The sequence below is a fragment of the Pocillopora damicornis genome, chromosome 7, assembly GCF_964200805.1.
Source record: "Pocillopora damicornis chromosome 7, jaPocDami1.2, whole genome shotgun sequence".
Classification (NCBI taxonomy): Eukaryota; Metazoa; Cnidaria; class Anthozoa; order Scleractinia; family Pocilloporidae; genus Pocillopora; species Pocillopora damicornis.
In genome coordinates, this window is record NC_142676.1 from 3,577,247 (window position 1) to 3,596,315 (window position 19,069).

Below are 19,069 nucleotides of genomic sequence, written 5' to 3' on the forward strand. Positions count from 1 at the left end.
TCATTGATTTTAATCGTTCACAAAAAGTACCCAGAAAGTTAACACGAGAGGTATTGGGTTGTAATTGAATTAATCGATGGAACTTTCATTCATTTAATATCTGAATTCTCTCAAACAATTTGTGGATCACTCAAGGTTTCTGTTCGTAGTGAAAGGGCGAGCGAAGTTTTCAGGTCTACCACAAATACGCTTTCTGTGAGTCTTTCCAAGTCTGTTCAATTTATACATTTGAACCGTGAATTGCACACCAGAAACTGAAGGAATTCAATGAGGAAAAGCCACATTAAATTGTCTCATGTCAAGTTGAAGTGTCTCATTCGAATTCAGTTTTTGTGGAGGAAAGACCACATTTACACACGCAATTCCTGCAAACAAACGAGCAAACCCTCTCGACTTCAAAGTAAAAAGTGTGAATTTACGAACAATTACTTTCCTTGCCATTTACTTACTGAACAAAGGTAAATCTTCGTACATCAATTAATCGTCGATGAGAGTAAATAATATTCCGTAAGATCATTGACTATTTTTGAAGAACACATTGTTGTAACATTCCCCGTTGTTTTTTTCAAAAGTATACTTGCGCTCTTTTTTTCTTACGCGCTATCTAATTGACAGGTGTCCGATTGTGACAGGCACTTGTACAATAATGTTTCAAAGTTTATTTGGAAGCCTTTTAAATCATCTTTATCGTTACGGAAATGAAAATGTTTCGGTGAAGCCTCTCTCTTTAATTTGCATTATTTATTTTAACTATCATTGACTCGCTCAAAAATCGTTCAGTTAATCACAGCATTAAATCGGTCGGGTTCTTTGGAAAGAATTTCGTTAAGTTGCAGAAAAAAAATGTTATTCATCGGTCTAGGTCGATCAGTATTGGGGAAAAACTGTGCGCCTTGTCTTGAGTACCGCCCTCAGCCGATAAGATAAGGGAAACCGATACTTCTCAGATTGGCCGCCATGAATAACGACATCCTCAATGATTGATCGTTAGACATGAAATCAGATTATAATGGAAAAAACGAAAGCTCAAAAATCTTTAGTATTTTATTATTTCATTGTACTGGAATGAACTGTAAAAACGAATCAAATGTCTGTTAAAGTATTTAGCTTTGTGGGTTCAATCGTGATACCATTTAATGGAATGGAACGTTTTTTATCATATAAACTACGGTGCTATAGAAGGATTTCCAGCCCTGACAAAAGCCGTAGCAATACACGTGAAAATATATGTAAGTAAGTAAGTAAGTAAGTTTATTAAATCTCCACCCAGTGGCTCTTCCGATTTAATTTACAATAATTGGAAATCGAATAAAATTACCTATAAAAATTACAATAATATCATTATAAAGAAACAAATACAAATAAATAACTAACATATTCTTAAAATTCTATACCTAAAAAAGATTCCTACGGACTGTCATATATTTCGCGGTTTACTGCACGCTTGAAAACTGAGAGTGTTGCGCTATTTTTTGTTTCTTCACTTATAAGAGATATGGTATTTTTTCGCGTGTATTTGATATCGCCAATCAGCTGCTGACATGTCACTCGCCTTTCACGCCACTCGGTCAGATTGATGAATGAACGGCAAAGCCTTCGCCGTTCTCTATCCAAAGTCATTTGTCGAATTTTTTCGGATTATGGCTCCTAAAACACTGAAAACTCCGTATCGCTTATAGTGACGTTCAGACTTCCCTAGAGGGGAAAGAAAACCAAAACACAGAAAGAAAAACCTAAAGGTACGTATTCAGTAGCTTTTGTAATGGCATTTCTCGCGGCTGAGAACGAAAATCGACAACTGGAAGACCGTTGCTACAGGCCGATTTTTTCCGTTTACCGAAAGGATTTCTTCTGACGGCGAGAACCGAGTAAATAACTGAGAATTTTTGGCATTGAAAATTACGTCCATTGCATTTTTTTTGTGGTGTTTCAACGTTCCTTTTCGATTCATCTTGAGCCTAAGCGCCGACGCACTCCATGATTTTTATTGGTGGATTGTAGATCCTTTTATTTTCATTCATTAATAAATTTTTAAAGCTAACTTTTCTTGTCAGTAAAGGGATATTTTGTTTAGATGATAAACTCGACATTTCACTCATGAGCTATCGAGTTAAACAATCGAAGATAAATTCCATATCCAAGAGCACCCATGTGTTATTCTCTATTTATTATATAGATACTGATGACATACCAGGATTTTTTCCTTTCACTAAAAAAATCGTATCTTCATCGCGCGTAGTGAAGATACTATTTTTATCTTTCACGTGTGAGGATATTGCTGTCGCCATGCATAATTAATAACATGATTAGCCAATTACAAGAGAGTTTCCCGCTCAGGCGCACGGCCGGTTCTCTTGAAATCTCACTCACAAAATGGCTTCGAGTTGCGAAGACGGTACATTATCTATAAAATAAACAGAACATTACATGGCCGCTTGGGGATACGAATTTTATCTTCTCGTCTTCTGTTCTTTAGCAAAATTTAGGAATCTGTAAAATTTCCGTTCTTCAATTTTATTTTTCCTGTTTGGTTAAAGGAATAGGCATGTTACATCAAGTATAAAATTGCATGAATCTCAATTTGTGAGGCCTTATTCACCAGGTATAATTGATATTTTACTTTAAGAATATATTCAGTAGCTGAAGCCTACCAGCAGCTTTGTTACTAGTGTGAGAGAGAGGGAAAAAAAATTACAAGGCATTCTTTGACGCACGACAACAATAATTTTTAGCAAAACTTTGCCGGAAAACATATTAGTTTTCCGCGAGGGGCAACGATTTTGAGAAGTTCTGCCGGTTGAAATTCCATACATGGGTTTCCAGATCAATTCGTTCCAAGCATTTTTTGTTTACCGCCAGACGAGTTGGGTTGTTTTCATTTCCTGGGAAGCACTTTACCAAATTAGCATAAAGGTACCTGAGAATCATAAAAAAAAATATACTTCTGAACCGAGAAACTGCGAATCGCAACGTGGTTTTATTGAAATGTTGGAAACGATTCAAATAGTTTTGCTTGTAAAAAAAATGTTTCTTTAAAACACGAAGGGGAATTAACGCCCTGAAAATATTTTCTTCAGTACCCGCTTAGTTTTGCGTCAGTTCAGCTTTCGTTTGCTTTTGCTGAAGTTGAGTTCAGATTGAGTTCAGATTGAGTTCAGATTTATTTATATGTATTTAAGTCACCATTGGTTTTTACTGCTTTGCTTCGCTTCGATCGCTCAGCTTCTTTTTCGCTTCATTACAATAGTTTCACTTGACTCGTTTGGCTTTCCATGGTAAAATCAATGTTAGCTTGTGAGCATATTGCGACTAAAGGGGCAATTATAAGGACCATGAGAGTAAATTCAAACTGACTTGCTAAAATTGAATAAGAGAAACAAGTAAGCTGTAGTTCCTATTCAGTGTTTTTTTCGTTTAAATCGGGTAAAAATTTTTACAGGAAAGAAGTTGAAGGTCAGAATGGTCAGAATGATTAAATCACTCTTTATGGGATTTTAAAGGCAAGGATATTTTTAACCATCGTTGAGATACTATAAAATTTGCATAATAAATGTGGTGGCAAATTTAGATGGTTTGTTCAGCTCTTACGCAGCAACGCTTTGTTTCTGTGACGGCATGAAGACACGAGTTCATTGCGTTCGTTAAGTGATGGCAATTCAGATAGGCAGATGGTCTTTAACGCAGAGGTTGCATCTTTTACTTGCACTATTGTAGGGTGAGCTTCATGCAAGGATACGCCATGGAATAGAGTGTGCAGTGTGGTTTCTGTATCTTGTCTTAAAGTCGTTTTCTGTAAGTCCGATATACAGTTCAGAAGTGCTATTGTCCCTCAGACCATGCTAGTAATTATCTGGTCGCTGGTAACAGCTTTACACTTTTGGATAGACGGATAATGAAGGGAAATTCTTATGCTAAATGATGGAGCAGTCATGAGAAATGAAAATACAGATCGTGAAGCGATATAGCTGAATCGAAGGCTCGCCTCCATAAGCAAATCTTCATGTGTGTTTTTTTTTCAAATTTGTATCACCATAGGAGGTTTTCCCAAATAAAGAGAAGGAGAGGAAGATCTTATCACTGGCCGTAAGGTGTGGTGGCGGAGACTGCGAATGAGCTGATGAACTAAGACTGAAGGAGGTTTGAAGATTTTTTCTTCTTTTCTATGTTTATAAGATCTTAATTGACTTAGATGTAGTGGCATTGAATTAATGCACTTTTTGCCTTTTTTTTTTTTTTTTTTGGTCCTTCACAGCCGCATCTGGGGGTTTGTCCTTTTAGAGTGATTCCATGCCCTGACTACTGTAAAATTACCATGGCACAGAAAGATCTTGATACACATCGCGCCAAACAGTGCCCATTGAAAATGGTAAAGTGTAATTTCTGCCAGGAGCAATACCCGGACTGGCAATGAAGGTATATGAACCAACCAGTACGTCTGAACTCTCCAAAAATTAAAGCTAGCAAGAATTTTCTTAGGCAGGAGCCGTAGATAAATTGGTTATTTTGGAAAAATATATGTGACTGACACAATTTTCATATGATTAGGAAGAGAAATAAAGCGATCTTAAACGATTATGTACATTACCAACTAGGCTACTCTCACTGGCCACTCTGATACATAAAAAAATTAGGTATCAAGATATGTTAGGCCACATGGCAAACTTAATATTCTATAAAAAAGCAAATTTTTGTAAGTGAATGTATGTTTCCCCTGCAACAACGTACAACGAGTTGGTTAATGCCATGAATAAAAACAATAATAAAAGGTACACCAATACTGCTGACGTGTCTATTCACGTATTTGTGGTGTTGCTAAAATTAATATAAAAATATTAGCTTTGTAAGAAAATCACAGGGATAGTTAAATTTTCCGTATAGGTCAAATAATAATTGTAGTGAAGAACGCATCTAACTATTTAATCTCTTATCCAGGAAAATTGCGAGCCCTCGGAAATATAGAAAGCTGATTTTTGAGCGTTACCTTAAAGTTTTTGTTTCGCATGTCGGGTAGGGTAGTTGCAAAGGAAGATACTTAGCTTTTTTCTTACTTTTTACTTTTTTACTGATTACTTTTTAATTTTTACTCTTTCCTTTATTTTGTCTCTTCGTTTCCTCTCCTTTTTCTCTTATTGGGAGTATGGGATAAAGATGTTGCAATTTTAAAGAGAGCAATTTTCATTTGAGTATCGTTAGTTATCAATGAGTCAAAACGTAAGATGGGGTTGGCCCGGTCATCCGAGCCAGAGGCTCATGTATAAAACGTATGACAATTAAAGAGGGTCTGGATGGGGTTTAGTGTCAAGTGTTATTTGGCCGTTTTTTTTAATGTTTAGTGTTAAAATGGGTAAAATTTTAATGTTAAGCGTTTAAAAAAAGTTTAGTGTTAAGTGTTAAAAGGTATTAGAACAGCGATTTCACTCAATAAAGGTCAATAAAAGTTTTACAGAGAAAGCAATAATATTAGAAAAAAGGACTAAGATTTGTTCAAACTTAGCTCTTATGATAAAGGCGTGCAAACTAGAAACAAAAGGAGAAGAGTCTGCGCAGAACTAACCGAACTGGTCAGCATGCATACTTTGTACTCATGCGCATAAGTTCTGTAGACATTCTGTGGTCAGCGGTTTTTCAGCAGACTTCTGCATGCAAAATGGCCGCCTCGTCCGCATCGGCGGGAATTGCGGAAGTATTGATCAGCTTTTATAGATGTGGCGAGGAAGATGCTTTTGAGAGACATCGCAGTAGAATTCCAATCGGTATAGAACAAAGAAATCTAACGGACGCCAGGAAGCATATGATCAACTTTCTTGGTATTTCGCAAATGGCTACGTCGCTGGGTATGGGAAATTTCGAGCTGAAACTGTACCGGCTGGCCAGGAGTGCTCACGGGAAAACAAAGAATTTACGTATCCTTACGCAACAACAGTGGGAGATGGAAGTGCCACTCCTTGTTTCTGACGAAACCCAAAGTGAACTCAATAGTAAGTAGACAACTGATCTGTCGAATTCATAAAGTGCAGGAAAAAGTTTTGAACTAATGATAAATATAACCACATATGTATTAGAAAATTGGGGGTTACAAATTATCCTTATTCGATCTTAGAAAAGAATAATTACTTTGAAGGTTATAAGTATGAAATACTAAAGTAAAATTTCCTCTTTTTCATCTTTTTTAAGTACATGTGGTACAGAAAATAATTAATTGGTCAGACAAGAAAATGGTGCTTGTACCGGGTGTGAAGCAAACTCCTAAAGAACCTCTTGGTACTTCAACAAGTTCTTCAGAAGATAAAGATCCAGAAATTGCCATCATAGACAATGAGCCTGGAGCATCAGATTCTGCGAGAAATAGAAGTAGGAAAAGAAGACAAGAATGTCAGGAAGATAAAGAACTACTTCAAAATATTTTGCGAGACAATAAAGTTGTGAGAAATGTGCGTCAGAGGCATGAATTAGATGAGCTTCAAGCAGGTAAATTTTAATGAAATAGGTGGTTTTTGAATTTCTACTTTTACTTGTACTTTTACCTTTACTTATGTGTTTACTTTTATCTCGCTTAGACTTAGGGAAGCTTGCTGGAAGCTCAGCTCTTAATGAGGTGAAATTTACTTGTGGAGTCTGCAAGAAACCGTATTTTATCAGTACTAAGTCCAGCAGAACCACCCAATGGAAGGTCAATTACTTCAAAATCAGTAAGTTTAAACAAATATTTTTAACTTACCAATATCATTACTGCAGATCACATGTTTCAGTACTCAGAATAAGAAAAAATAATAATTCCGAGTGTATTTAGGTGATAGTAACTCTGGTCTTTTGTATTCAGCTGATCTTCTAAAAGACTAATGAATGTTTATAATTAAGTTGAACTTCCCTTATCACTTTTTCAATAATCCCCATGGTGGAGAAATGTAAACCTAGGAATACACTGTTCACCTTTGCTAAAAATTTGTCCTTTGTAGCACATTTCAATAAGTGCCAAAGAAATTACGAGAAAGCACAGCGTTTAGTGAAAAACAACCACACCCTGGACAGCCTTTGGAAAAAAGGAAATTGTGAACGACTTTCTTCAGCATCAAGCAGCAATTCCATGTCACAAGATGAGCAGGAGGACTTTACTGGTGCTGATGCCATAGAAACAGGCTCTGACAAGTAAAAACCTTACTGAAGAATATATTGTTGTATAAAAGAACTTTTTTTTGGATGAAAATCTAGATTATTATAGAACTCATGCATAGACATGTCATTACCATGTACCAATAGATAATATTTGTTGTACACACAAAGATTGTTTAGCTTTTTCCATAGATCTCAAAACCAATGTCTTTGACCAGCATTTGTAGTACTGCTGATAGAGTCTTAATGCATAGTTTTTGTTGATATTTTGAACTTAATGAAATAAAGCAGTTTATGTTTTTCAAATTGATGTTTGCACGTGTGTTTCATGTGTAAGAAGAAAATCATATTTTGCCAAAATATAATTGCATGGCAGTTACCAAATAGTGGAACTACTAAAAACAATTGGCATTTGTATCATGATACCAAAAATCCATTACAAAGCTTAATATCTGGAGCATTCTCCATTGCTTGTAGTGTCCCAATGTTATATATGTTCTTCTTTGTTCCCCTTTTGAAATTCCTGATACTGGCTGATACTGTGAACACAATGAACAATGACCAGAAATGAATCTATATGTTGCGAAAACTATAATACGTGTATGTGATAATTTCCTTATACAGTGATAATGTTTACCTAAACGAAGATTTGGAAGAATCCGCAGACTTGTCTCAAAGCCATGATGAGACTGTCAGTTCATGTATTGAATCATGGGATGAAGAAACACATTGTGCTTTTGATGAAGCTGGCTATGTTGACCAGAAAGATTCAACACAGGATCCGGAGGGTCATGTGATAAGCGATGCGAACGTGGATGATGACTTGACATGTTTTAACTTGTGAGTGTTTATGTAACTAGAAAGATGGAGGACAGATGGTCCATTTGTGTTTGATCTTGTAGTTTCTATTGGCTCCAACTCTAAGCTTGCGAGTTTTGTTGAGGTTGCTTACGTAATAGGGAAATGTTGTTGCACTATAATTTATGAGAATTGACAAATTGTTAGCATTGGTCTGTGTGTGGTCTTTGCGCATTTAGACGTTTGTGTACGTTTATTCTTCTAGGTGTGTGGAGAATGCCCATCCAGTTGCTATCGACAAGCTGATTTGCTAGCGCTTGTTTCTACAGACAAGTTGAACGTTATACCATTGTCACAAGCTATTGATGGAACTGCATTAAAACCTGGCCTAGAATATGATTCACTTCAGAAAATGGTGGTTGGGCTAACAACTCAAATAGACCAAAATAATTTCAGCAGCAACTCCATTTCTGATCCTGAGGAAATAAAAAAAAAGCTCTTAACAAGCGCCGAAGTGGTCGTAGGTACATCACTGGACAACGGCTCATCAATTCCAGTTCGTGTGTACTATCGCCCCAAATCAGTAACTGGTGAAGAAATCCTCAAATCTACACAAGACACAGCTAAGACCTTGCAAACTTGCCAAATGTGTTTGAAGCTCCAGGCGTCTGTAAGTCAAATTGTATCAAATGACATGCCCTCTTGCTTTAGCAGCTGTGATGAGTGTCTTAAGCTCAAATCTGTTTGCTCAGCCTGTAAACAAAATGGCCAGGTCTCACACATTCCTTCCTTAAGGGCTTGTAACCGGTGTTTAGAAAAAGGACTAAAGTGTAACAGGTTTCTTGCTGCAACGGTAATTACCGATTGTGAAGAGTGTAACAAGAAGGCGTTGTCAAATCTACACTCTATGGCCGAAGATGGTACATTACCTATTGAACTTTCGCTTCTTGTCGCCCTGCCAGATGTGGTTCATCTTGGCAAGAGTATGAAATGCAGCTGGGCCAACTGGTTCATTGATCTTGAGGGCACGAAGAGTAGTCTAGTTCTAATTCGAACACTCCGCGATTCTGCTGGCCCTGATGTACGTAAGAAGTTACGAAGGAATAAAGATCGGATGGCTGTAGAACCTATCGTGCGCCTTACTAGAACCTTGGTACTAGAGGTACTGAGAGGAATAAGTTTGGTCGTCCACACAATAGTTCCAGAAAAGTATCGCTTTTGGAAATCCAATCAGAGTGGGATATGCAAAAGACCCATTGCGATTGAAAGTGGGGATCAAGGAAAAGTGCTTGTGTTAGACTATGACTTCGAATCTCAAGAGGCTCGTCTCGTGGAATTACGTTTGCATCAACCAGTTGATGTTCACGTTCGGAAAGAGACATTCAAGGATGCAAGGGACCTTTGTTTTCCCAGTGGTATAGTTTTCGTTTCTGAAAGAGGATCTGGGGCAATCCGTGTTATTGACTTGGAAGGCAAAGTACGTTTAAAGCCGGAGGGCCTGAAATCGCGAGCAGAACTACTTTCACAGCTGAGTCGTTTTAGTTTATCACAGGATGGCACAGTGCCAATTCTTCGGAAGCGACTCGCGACACATTTAAAAGCTTTAGCTGCACAAGTTAAGAACCCAGAAATCATCCAGCTTAACACGCCTTTAGTAAAACCAACGTCAATTTGTGTGGCGAGTACAGACATCCTTTTGTGTGCGGATGACGAGCACCAAAGGATTATTCAGTTGGAAGTAAGCTGCAATGGAGTTGCTGTAGTTGGTACTAGCATGCGAGAAATACATTATCCCGATGGCGTTTCCAGTATTGAATCTCTTTGTGTGTGGAGAGGGTCCGCATACTTGGCTGCATCTGGTAATGCAGGTGGGTTATACGATTGTGACCTGGCAAATTCAAACGTCAAACAGCTCCTGCAGAATTCGTCCGATTCATGCAGTGAAATCAAGAGGCTGTGTCATTATGGCGACGTAATTGTGTTCACTGACATCGTAGATAGGAAAGTCAAGACCTTCGATCCGAAAACCTCAACTGTTAAAACATTGATGGGCACTGGAAAAGAAGGAACTAATGATGGAACTGGTGAAACCTGTACCTTTGCGCAAGTCCACGGAATATGCAGTTTCCAGAATACTATATTGGTGTCGGACGTAGCTGCTGGAACGGTAAAAATTGTTTCACCGCTTACTGGGACAGTGTCCTTTCTTCAAGCCCTTGGGAAGCTGTACGACAGTTTTGGAATTGGTGCTCATACCGTAGACGCAGTATCACTATCCCTTCAAGATGCTGTGAACAATGTTTCATCAGTGAACGAATATATTAAAAGTACAGTTGCTACAGTTAAACAGCACTACAACATGAAAGAAGCAGCAGCAACAAATGGTCCCCAAGGAACTGTGTCAAAGAAAACTCAAGTCTCGTTAGAACTCCTTGAACAAGGTATGGCACGACTGCAAAATAACTTGAAGAACATAAATGAGGATTATGTTGGTGACGTTGACCTCCGTACATTACTGACCACTATAGTTGAAAACCTTCATGCAGTCTCCCACTTCAAAAACGAGACTTTTACAGCTTTACAGTATGCTCGAGACTTTGGAACAATTGCAAAAGAATCATTAAAAAGAACAACAAAATGGAGTGCCAAATACTTTACACATGACAAATCGTTTTATCCAGTTCCAACATCTAGTATGGAGTTGGCAGATGTTGAAGTGATGAAGTCTCCAACAGCTGCAAGGATAGATCCTCTAATTGAAGTAGCGATGAAGGAGTTGGTGGATAAATTTCGTCCCGTGAGGCAGAGAACAGTGCGCAGTGAAACCACAAAAGACAAAGCCGGAGCTCTCCCACCAGCAGTGTATTACACTCAACCTCCTCATACCAAAGTAATGTTCCACAACGACCCAACTGTTGAAGGAGAAGTAATGGAACAAATTACTCCGCATATCATAGATGACGATGGGGACTCGCACGCACCCAGTATCACGTTTGTGGACGATAGCACTATTGAAATAGTTGCTGTTGTTGAAGTGCCAGATCAAGAGGATGAATACGACACCGACTCAGGCACCGATGTGGATGATGACGATCACGACTCCTACCCCCACACAACAACACTCACCAGGTCCGGGCGCGCCATTCGCGCTCATTTTCGCCTTGACTTGTAGAGTTTGCACTATCGGGTCTGCGCATATACATTACCTTGTGGTGAATCTGTGATCAAGAGTTAATTGCATAACAACCCGTAAATAGCGCCACCTTGGAGGACCCTGGAAAGCAAACGATGAAGAGGTAGACCTAACGAGACTTGGAGACAAACCGTAAAGAAGGAAAGGGGGAGTTTAGATTCAAGGCTTGCTTGCTGCTAATACATGTGCTAAGAAACAAGAGGATGGCTAGTGAGGATGCAACAGCCTTTTCCCGGTAGGTAAAAGGAGCATGATGATGATTAAATAAACAAATTGTTCAAATGAAAGTTTGCGAAAGTGTGATAACGACAGAGGAAAATTTTAATTGTTAAGCATAATGTACCCTTCTGCAGAGAAATAGTCTACAATGATTTTCCATGATAGAGACATAAACAATGAACAACACAAAATTGCAATCAAAATGACACAGTATGTAAATCAATTGTAGCTGATTCCATATTGAATGCCCGCGTTTATCGTTATCAGTATCTGGCGCATTTTTTAGCCGTTTCTCGTTACATTTGTATCAATTTTAGTGTTTCAGAGAACTTTTTAGTGTTAGATGTTAAACAGCCCAAAATTTTAATGTTTGATGTTATAGAAGGTAAAATTTTAGTGTTTAGTGTTTTCGAGATACCCCCATCCAGACCCTCATTAAATACTTAGTTAAAAACAATACAATTATGAAGCAAATTAATAAACTAGCACCTACATAGGATAATTTAGAAAGCTGCACCCACCCGCGACCCAGTGAATTAATGAATTAATGAAAAACTAAAAGCTCTAGCAAAACCCTAAGATATACAATAATTGCATTTACAACTGGCTCTCAAGACTGATAGATTAAAGGATTTTAAAAGTTTGCGAAATTCACTCAAATCGGTTGATCCTTTAATATAAGAGAGAAGCTGATTCCACATTTGCGAAGCCTTATATGTGAAGGAATTATGATAATATCGATTGTTGTAGGACGGTTGAGTGAGATTGTGATCGCTGTCCCTTAAATTGTAGCGCAATATATGAGGTTCGAATAAATCAGAAATATAGTCAGTCCTATTAACATTTAAAAAGGTGAACAAGAGATTGGTAATATCGTCTGTGTTCCAGTGATCGCATATTTACAGTAGACAATATAGAATCATAATCAAAGCTGTTTCCAAAATTTAAAAGGACTTTTAGGGCATAATAGTTTGCAGATTCAAGTTTCTTGTTCAAGGTTTTGCTAATTCCTAATAGTAATTGACTACAATATTCAAGATGCGGAAGTATATAGGCCTCGTACAGCATTAATGAGATATCAGCTGGGACTATCGTTTTAAGTCGTCTCAGAGCTCCGATCTTGGTATAGATCTTCCTTAAAACAGTTGATAGGTGGTCTTTAAAGGATAGCCTATAATCCAAACGAACACCAAGGATATTCAGGAAGCCACTTATTTTGATAACGGTGTCGCCAATATAAAGAGTAGCTTCATGAGAGTGTTTACTCAGTATCATAGCTTGGGTTTTCTTGCTGTTGACGAACAAATAATTTGAAGCAAACCAGGATGAGAGGTTCTTCAGATCTTTGTTAAGAGACAGTTCCCGTGCAGAAATGTCTGTATTAGACGCATAGGCAGCGGTATCATCATCGTTGATAAATATGTTAAATAAGAGTGGCCCCAGAAGGCTACCTTGAGGAACACCACAGTACACCGGTAACCAATCCGAGAAAACTCTGTTGACCTCCACTCTTTGCTTGCGACCAGACAAGTGGGAATGCAAGAAGTCAATCGCCTCCTCACCAACACCATAAGCACGTAGCTTTGCAAGAAGCAGGTTATGACATATGGAATCAAAGGCTTTAGATAAGTCGATTGCAATGGAGCCAGACGCCAGTCGTCAAACATTTTGATCAGAGCAGTGTACCACGAATGACCGCGAAGAAAGCCAGACATGTTAGACGAGAACAAGGGTTTGAATACGTCGTACAGCTGGTCAAAATTGACTTTTTCTAAGATCTTGGGTATGATGGACAGGACACTGATAGGTCTGTAATTTGATACTAATGTGGCATCGTCTTTTTTAAATACAGGTGTCACATGGCTGAGCTTCCACTCCGTAGGCCACGTAGAGGTACTAATGTAGAGATTAAGTAGCCTTGTGAGGTGAACTGCTATAGATGGTGCTGAATATTTAAGAATCTTGGGCATTATGTTATCGGGTCCGCAAGATTTATTGCACTTGATCCTATCCAGAACAGATTGAATATATGAGACACGTGCAGGTTGAAAAGAAAAGTTCAGCTTAAAGTCGCGCGATGAAATAGAGGAGATGCTAGGGTGGGTCGAAAATTCTTCCCGCTTGAGTTTTAGGGCAGGCTGGTCCAAGACTGGGGTAGAAAAAAATGAATTAAAAAAGGTTTGAAGGTTCTTTGATGACTTTGCCGTCATCTATAAGGTGAATATCATCCTGGGAGACGTCCCTCCTTGCGGAGGGTAAAAGGGGTTTCAGATTTTTCCAGAAGCTGTTGGGTGTGCTTGCATTAGAGGCAGAATCAGCGCAAAATCGTTTAATTGCGACTCGTTTCAGTTTAGAGAGTATGTTCCTTTGTGTCCTGTAGTGCTCCCACGCGTCTTTAGTGGGATGGCGACGATATTTTTTGTACAGTTTGTTTTTCAAGCGCATAGATTTCTTTATCTCTATATAGATCTAGGGAAGCTGATTAGACCGAACTCTCTTTTTTATACAGGGTGCGTGTTTCTCTACTATGACATTAAATAGTTTAGACCAATGGGCCCAAACTTCATCAACGAAATCCTGTTTTGAGTTTCAATTTAAAAGAAAAGGGTAAGGATTTCCAAAGGAAACTTTAGATTGCGAAGTCTCTTTATCAAATGTAAGTCGCATCAAAAAGCTTTTGTATTCAGGCTAGCGTTTTCGAGAGACTTCAAGTATTAAAATTGTCCCTTGAACAGTCAAAATTCCGTGCCTTTTGAAGATATTTTCCAGAGAGTTTACTTTTTTTCCAATGATGCAAATCTGCTCAATAATTGTTCAGAAAGTGTTCTTTCCTTGGGAACAGCCGAGTTTTTTTTTTCCATAGATCTTATTTGTCACGCGCCTTGCCGCGCGTCATAACCGATAACCCATAATAAACAAATTCTTTCCACTGAAAAACATGAGATGCACGATGGTCGGTTGCCATGGGTTTTCCTCCCGCAACTCTGATGCGCGCTGGCGCAGAAATCATCAGCGGCAGTTGGCACGAAAAGTAAAGGCCAATTCAAAAATGGCGGCAAATAATAACAGCGCGAGCACATCAAACAAACTCTGTTTAAGGCACTTCGGCATGGAGGATGAAACAGAGAGAGGAGACCGGTTTTGGAATACCAACTCCGTAGAGATGAAGTTCTCTGCGGAGAAAGAATGGTTGAGGAGGGTTCGTTTCGCAGAAAATAAACCTAATTACGGGATGAGAGACCTTGATCCCGTGTTGGAAGAGCTCACAGGCAACAAGTTGGAGCTTGTAGGTCCCTTGGTGGATGGCGTCCTAAAGGAGATCGGGCTCTCTATTGATGCGAAGCTCGCTCGCTCTAGAATGACCGGTCTTATGGCGCCCATCACTCTCTTTATGCCATTTCAAATCTTTAAACATATCTGGGTTTTAGTACAAGGCTACGGGGGAAGCGCGGACACAACCAAGAATGGTGAGAGAATAACGCTAACTTTCCAAAGGCTCGACACTGCAGAAAAAATTTTTTTCTCCCGCGAGATTTAAAGGAGAGAATTTTCTCAAGAAGCGGCACTTCGAGAAAATCCCCGAGGATGGTCGCGTGCTTCAAAGTTACAGCGGCAAGTCAATTGTTGTTGTAACACCAACTACGCCGCTGCAAATGGTTTATTCAACAAAACAACAAAGGGTAGTAACCACATTTTGCGTGCAGCGCTATGATCGAGAAGGATTTGCAAAGGACTCCAATTTGCAAAAGCTATTGAATTTGAACACTATCTAGCTTGACAGTTAATTAACAGTAGGACTTGCTAATGTTTTGTTAGACCTTGTCACGAAACTTCATACATCAAAAGAATGACAACCTTGAATGTAATCTGAAACAAAGTTCTAAAGGAAACATGTTTTTAATACAAGCAGATATTTTAAAATTTAATCTTCGTATCTTGTAGACTGTAATACATTGGAGTGAATAAATAGAATTATGGTTTTACCTAAACATAATAGCTGAAAGCTTTTTTATTATTTGACTAACAATGATGTCTGACTCATTTATGAAATTATCTATCAGTATACAGAATTACTCCTTTTAGATACAAATTTCATTTATCTGTGTATACTTTATCTTACTCTTAAAACTATCAAGCTGCAAATTCGTTTACCTTTTATTTGAGACAAATCCATTAATAAAACAAATGTATTGTGTCCACATAAGCAAAATGCTGGGTCACTAGTTATTGACCCTTTGACCCCTTACAATGTCTAGAATCTAAGTTCTTCTTACAATATTAACCCCAAATTAAACATAAGGTCACAAGAATGAGGGAAATAATTATTAACTAATGAAGCTCTTGATTATTTAGCAAATTCTCCTTGTCAACACCTTGTAAAATATATTGAGAACAGTATAGAGAATATTCATGCTGTTGTTAGCATGTAAAGGCTTAAGTGGCCAAACCTTTAAGTACAAAATTCCATAAATTCATTAGAGCAGAAACCCTACCTCTAAAATGCAAGTTAGTAAAAAAAATAATGGGTTTATAAAGTTTTAAATGTAATATATCAGTGCATACCAAGTGATATCAGTGACAACAGTACTTTTGCATTTGGACAGGTTTAACCTCTCTGACAAACATAGCTAATTTAAAAAACTTTGCACCAATTTAAATATATTTTTCTTATGAAGTAGGTATATTACTCACATTACTGGTACACAGAATTTGTTGAGAGCCTAGTTATCATTCTCATAACAAGTATGCCTTATTGTGCACCAACTTGGCCAAGAAAAATAACTTGAAAATCAAATATTTTGAGAGATTTAAACTGTTGATTAAAAAAATAATTCAACTACCCCTCCCCAGCCAATGCACCTTCAAGGTGCTTAATTAGAATTTCCTTAGTACCTGCAGTGCTTAATCCTCTACTTCGTAAAGCTTCCTTTAAACTAGGTACTGTCATCAAAGTTGGCTGTATAGCTACCTTTCTTACCTCAGTGGCATTGCAGAACTTTAAATGAGACAATAATGACAGGTTATCAGCAAAGCGAGTATTGCACTGTTTACAGACAACAGGTTTTAGTGCACACAACACTGATTCTGTCAGACCTCTGCTGCTTGCACAAGTCACAAGGTTAATACTGGAGAAACAAACTTGACAACTGAGCAAATCGTTTTCTTTATTTCTACCACAATTACAAACATTTGATTGGTGACAGTGTGGTGGAGAACGTGATTGGTAGTGTGAAGTATAAGAAGAGGGCATTGGTTGATGTTCTGGGAGGTAAAATGAGCGAACATAATTACTTCGCATTACTTGCCACCATTTATCAGTGGCAGTACTTACATTTGACCGGTTAGTTAAGATCAAATCTTCCTTCACTCCAGAATGGTTGGCCTCTTTAGCCTGCAAAGAGATAATGCCATATCCCACCCCATACCTTGTAAACAGCAAATTTGCATGATAGGGAATGGCATATCCAATTGTCCATGTTGTGACATTAACATGGAGTTGACTTAAGCATGTTTCCTTTATGAACATTTGCATATGGGGAAGGATATGTAGCTGCCTGGTTGAGTTCATTGGCAGCCCAGCTCTGCCAGGACATGTCTGCTCCTGGCTGAAATTCAACAGTGCACTCCTTATCACAAACAGTCAAAACATTACCTTCCAACATTTTCATCTCTTCAGTGGGCTGCTTCCAGAGGTCATGCATTATTTGATCTTTCTCTTTTACACTTACACAGTGGAGGAGGTACTGGAAGTCCCTACTTCGTACCTGATCTCCAAAGTTCCAGCACACCATACTTCCTATTGACATTGTCAGCTCATTTGTTTCAGGAGCTCCATCATCTGAGAACTGAAAAATAAAATGATTTTCATTTTCATTGAACCAGACAAGTTTACGAGAAAGATGGGGAACTCTCAAGTGCAAATCAATAATCATAAACACCAGGCCAGTGACTGTGCGAGAAACACCTGATACCCCTGGGATCTGTGTGACATGACCAATGTCTAAACTTTTCACAAACTTGTCAACATTGTCATCTGAGAAGCTGAGCTTGGGTAACCTTAAGTCAACTCCAAGACATTTAATGTTACGTGGCAGCCAGACTTCTTTTTCAGCATTAAAAAATGAACTTTGTGTTTTACAGACAAGATTATACTTTCTTCTAGACAAATAACTCTGATATTTAAGTGCCACAGACTGTTTCAGTACTTCTTCTGACTTCTGAAAATCATTAATGGCTCTCTCAAAAATACCCTGAAGAAATCGGCCCCTCTTATAACTACTCATTAATTTGGTCATGGTTTCATTACTTGCATTGGCAGCCAAAAAATCCCATGCCCCATACAATGAAGCTTCAAAACCCCCATGAATAAATTCTAAAATGTTTTTAGTTTCTTCCCTTCTCCTAGATCTAGTGCTCGACTTATAATCATTAATCATTTCATATGATGTGCTAGCAGCACTCCTTCGTCTTCGGGAATATTCCTCTTGCCCCAACAGCTTTTTCACTTTCTCATATGCCTCCTTTAGTTCTCTCAGTGTCTCCTCTGCTTCACTTATTTCTTTGTCTAGTGTCTCTTTCTCTCCTTTTGATTTTTGCAGTGCTCTTTCTATAAACAAGGATAGGGAATCATCATCAAAATAATGACAATTCCAAAACGGCAAATAAATGAATAAATAATAATCAATTCCGTTTATCTTGCCGCAACTAACCCACTTACAAGTAGGAAACTAACCTGATTCCTCCACTAGAGAATCTGTCTCCCTTTGTAAAGCCAAGATATCTTGCTCCTTCTTGGATAAAGCATCTTCTTGGACTTGAAGATAACGAAAGTTGTCTTGCAGCGTTTGGCGCTCCTTATGAATGTTAAAAATGGGCGATGTTTCCCAGAAACGATTTACTTGTCGGTTCGAATCACATTTGCCCACATGGCCTTTCCCTTTGCTGCATTTTCGGCTTTTTCCGCAACATTTACGGTCTCCTTCAGGGCTACAGATGAAATAAAACACTCGACATTGAGCCTGAGGAAATTCAAGATGGCGGCCTAAACTGATCAACGGAGAAAATCGAGTTTACAGGACATTTTCTTACCTGGATTCCTCCGAAGAAATCGGCGAAAACGACGCCATTTACACCAAAGTCCACTTTCAACTTTCGATTTATGGCACGCTCGGTAACTAAACGGTCAAAATTATACTTTTCAGGGAGGAGGACAGGTATTTTGGGTGTATTTTCTTCGTTTTTGTTCTGCGTTTGTCTTAACAGTGGAGCCCCCTAAGTAAAAAATTGTTCTCTCAGTACCAGGACTCTAGAAATACAGAAATCACAGCGGTTGTGTTGACGTATTGGCTTCTGTATGTAGCGTTGCAGTTGTGTACAATGCATTAATTGACTGGTTACAACGTCATTACAAGTCCAGTAGTTACTGGGTTACAACGTGAGGAACGGCTGGTTGTGTCTTCCGTTGTAGTTATGTCCTCACACCTAATAACCAATAGAATGCGGTTTTACTTCTTCCAATCAAAGTGCGTTGTGAACGTGTCTTCTGCGTGTCACTTCCCAACTAGGGGAGGGATGCAATGCAAAATTGTGAGACTATCGTTAAGTTTTCCGCGCTCGAAGGTTGAGAACTTCATGGGCTATTCTTGTTTCATGGCCTTATCCTTGATGCCTTTTGGAACACTTCGGATTGTTGAAAGATTGATATTCTTGTTGCGTTTTTAAGCGCGAAGTATCAGTGAAATTTTCTTC

The 19,069-nt window shown here is 38.5% G+C and overlaps 2 protein-coding genes and 2 pseudogenes across 4 annotated transcripts; 3 read left to right on the forward strand and 1 right to left on the reverse strand.

The window, feature by feature from the left end:
- Window positions 1-5,276: 5,276 nt before the first annotated feature.
- Window positions 5,277-7,416, forward strand: LOC149042101 (uncharacterized). Its single transcript, XM_089211531.1, has 4 exons — window positions 5,277-5,978; window positions 6,175-6,468; window positions 6,558-6,689; window positions 6,957-7,416. The coding sequence occupies exons 1-4, from the start codon at window positions 5,585-5,587 to the stop codon at window positions 7,148-7,150; spliced, it is 1,014 nt and encodes a 337-aa protein (XP_089067657.1). The 5' UTR covers window positions 5,277-5,584; the 3' UTR covers window positions 7,151-7,416.
- A 2,830-nt stretch (window positions 7,417-10,246) lies between these two features.
- LOC149042102 (uncharacterized) lies at window positions 10,247-11,148 on the forward strand. The gene has a single exon (XM_089211553.1). It carries the CDS (start codon window positions 10,268-10,270, stop codon window positions 11,078-11,080), a length of 813 nt encoding a protein of 270 aa, XP_089067679.1. The 5' UTR covers window positions 10,247-10,267; the 3' UTR covers window positions 11,081-11,148.
- Window positions 11,149-14,200: 3,052 nt separating this feature from the next.
- Window positions 14,201-15,308, forward strand: LOC149042103 (uncharacterized; annotated as a pseudogene). Its single transcript, XR_016188181.1, has one exon. The product of XR_016188181.1 is annotated as an uncharacterized LOC149042103 (transcript).
- LOC149042104 (uncharacterized) lies at window positions 15,199-18,759 on the reverse strand (annotated as a pseudogene). The gene is made up of 3 exons (XR_016188185.1): window positions 18,410-18,759; window positions 18,054-18,307; window positions 15,199-17,927 (listed from the first exon to the last, which is right to left on the reverse strand). The product of XR_016188185.1 is annotated as an uncharacterized LOC149042104 (transcript).
- Between the last annotated feature and the right edge of the window lie 310 nt (window positions 18,760-19,069).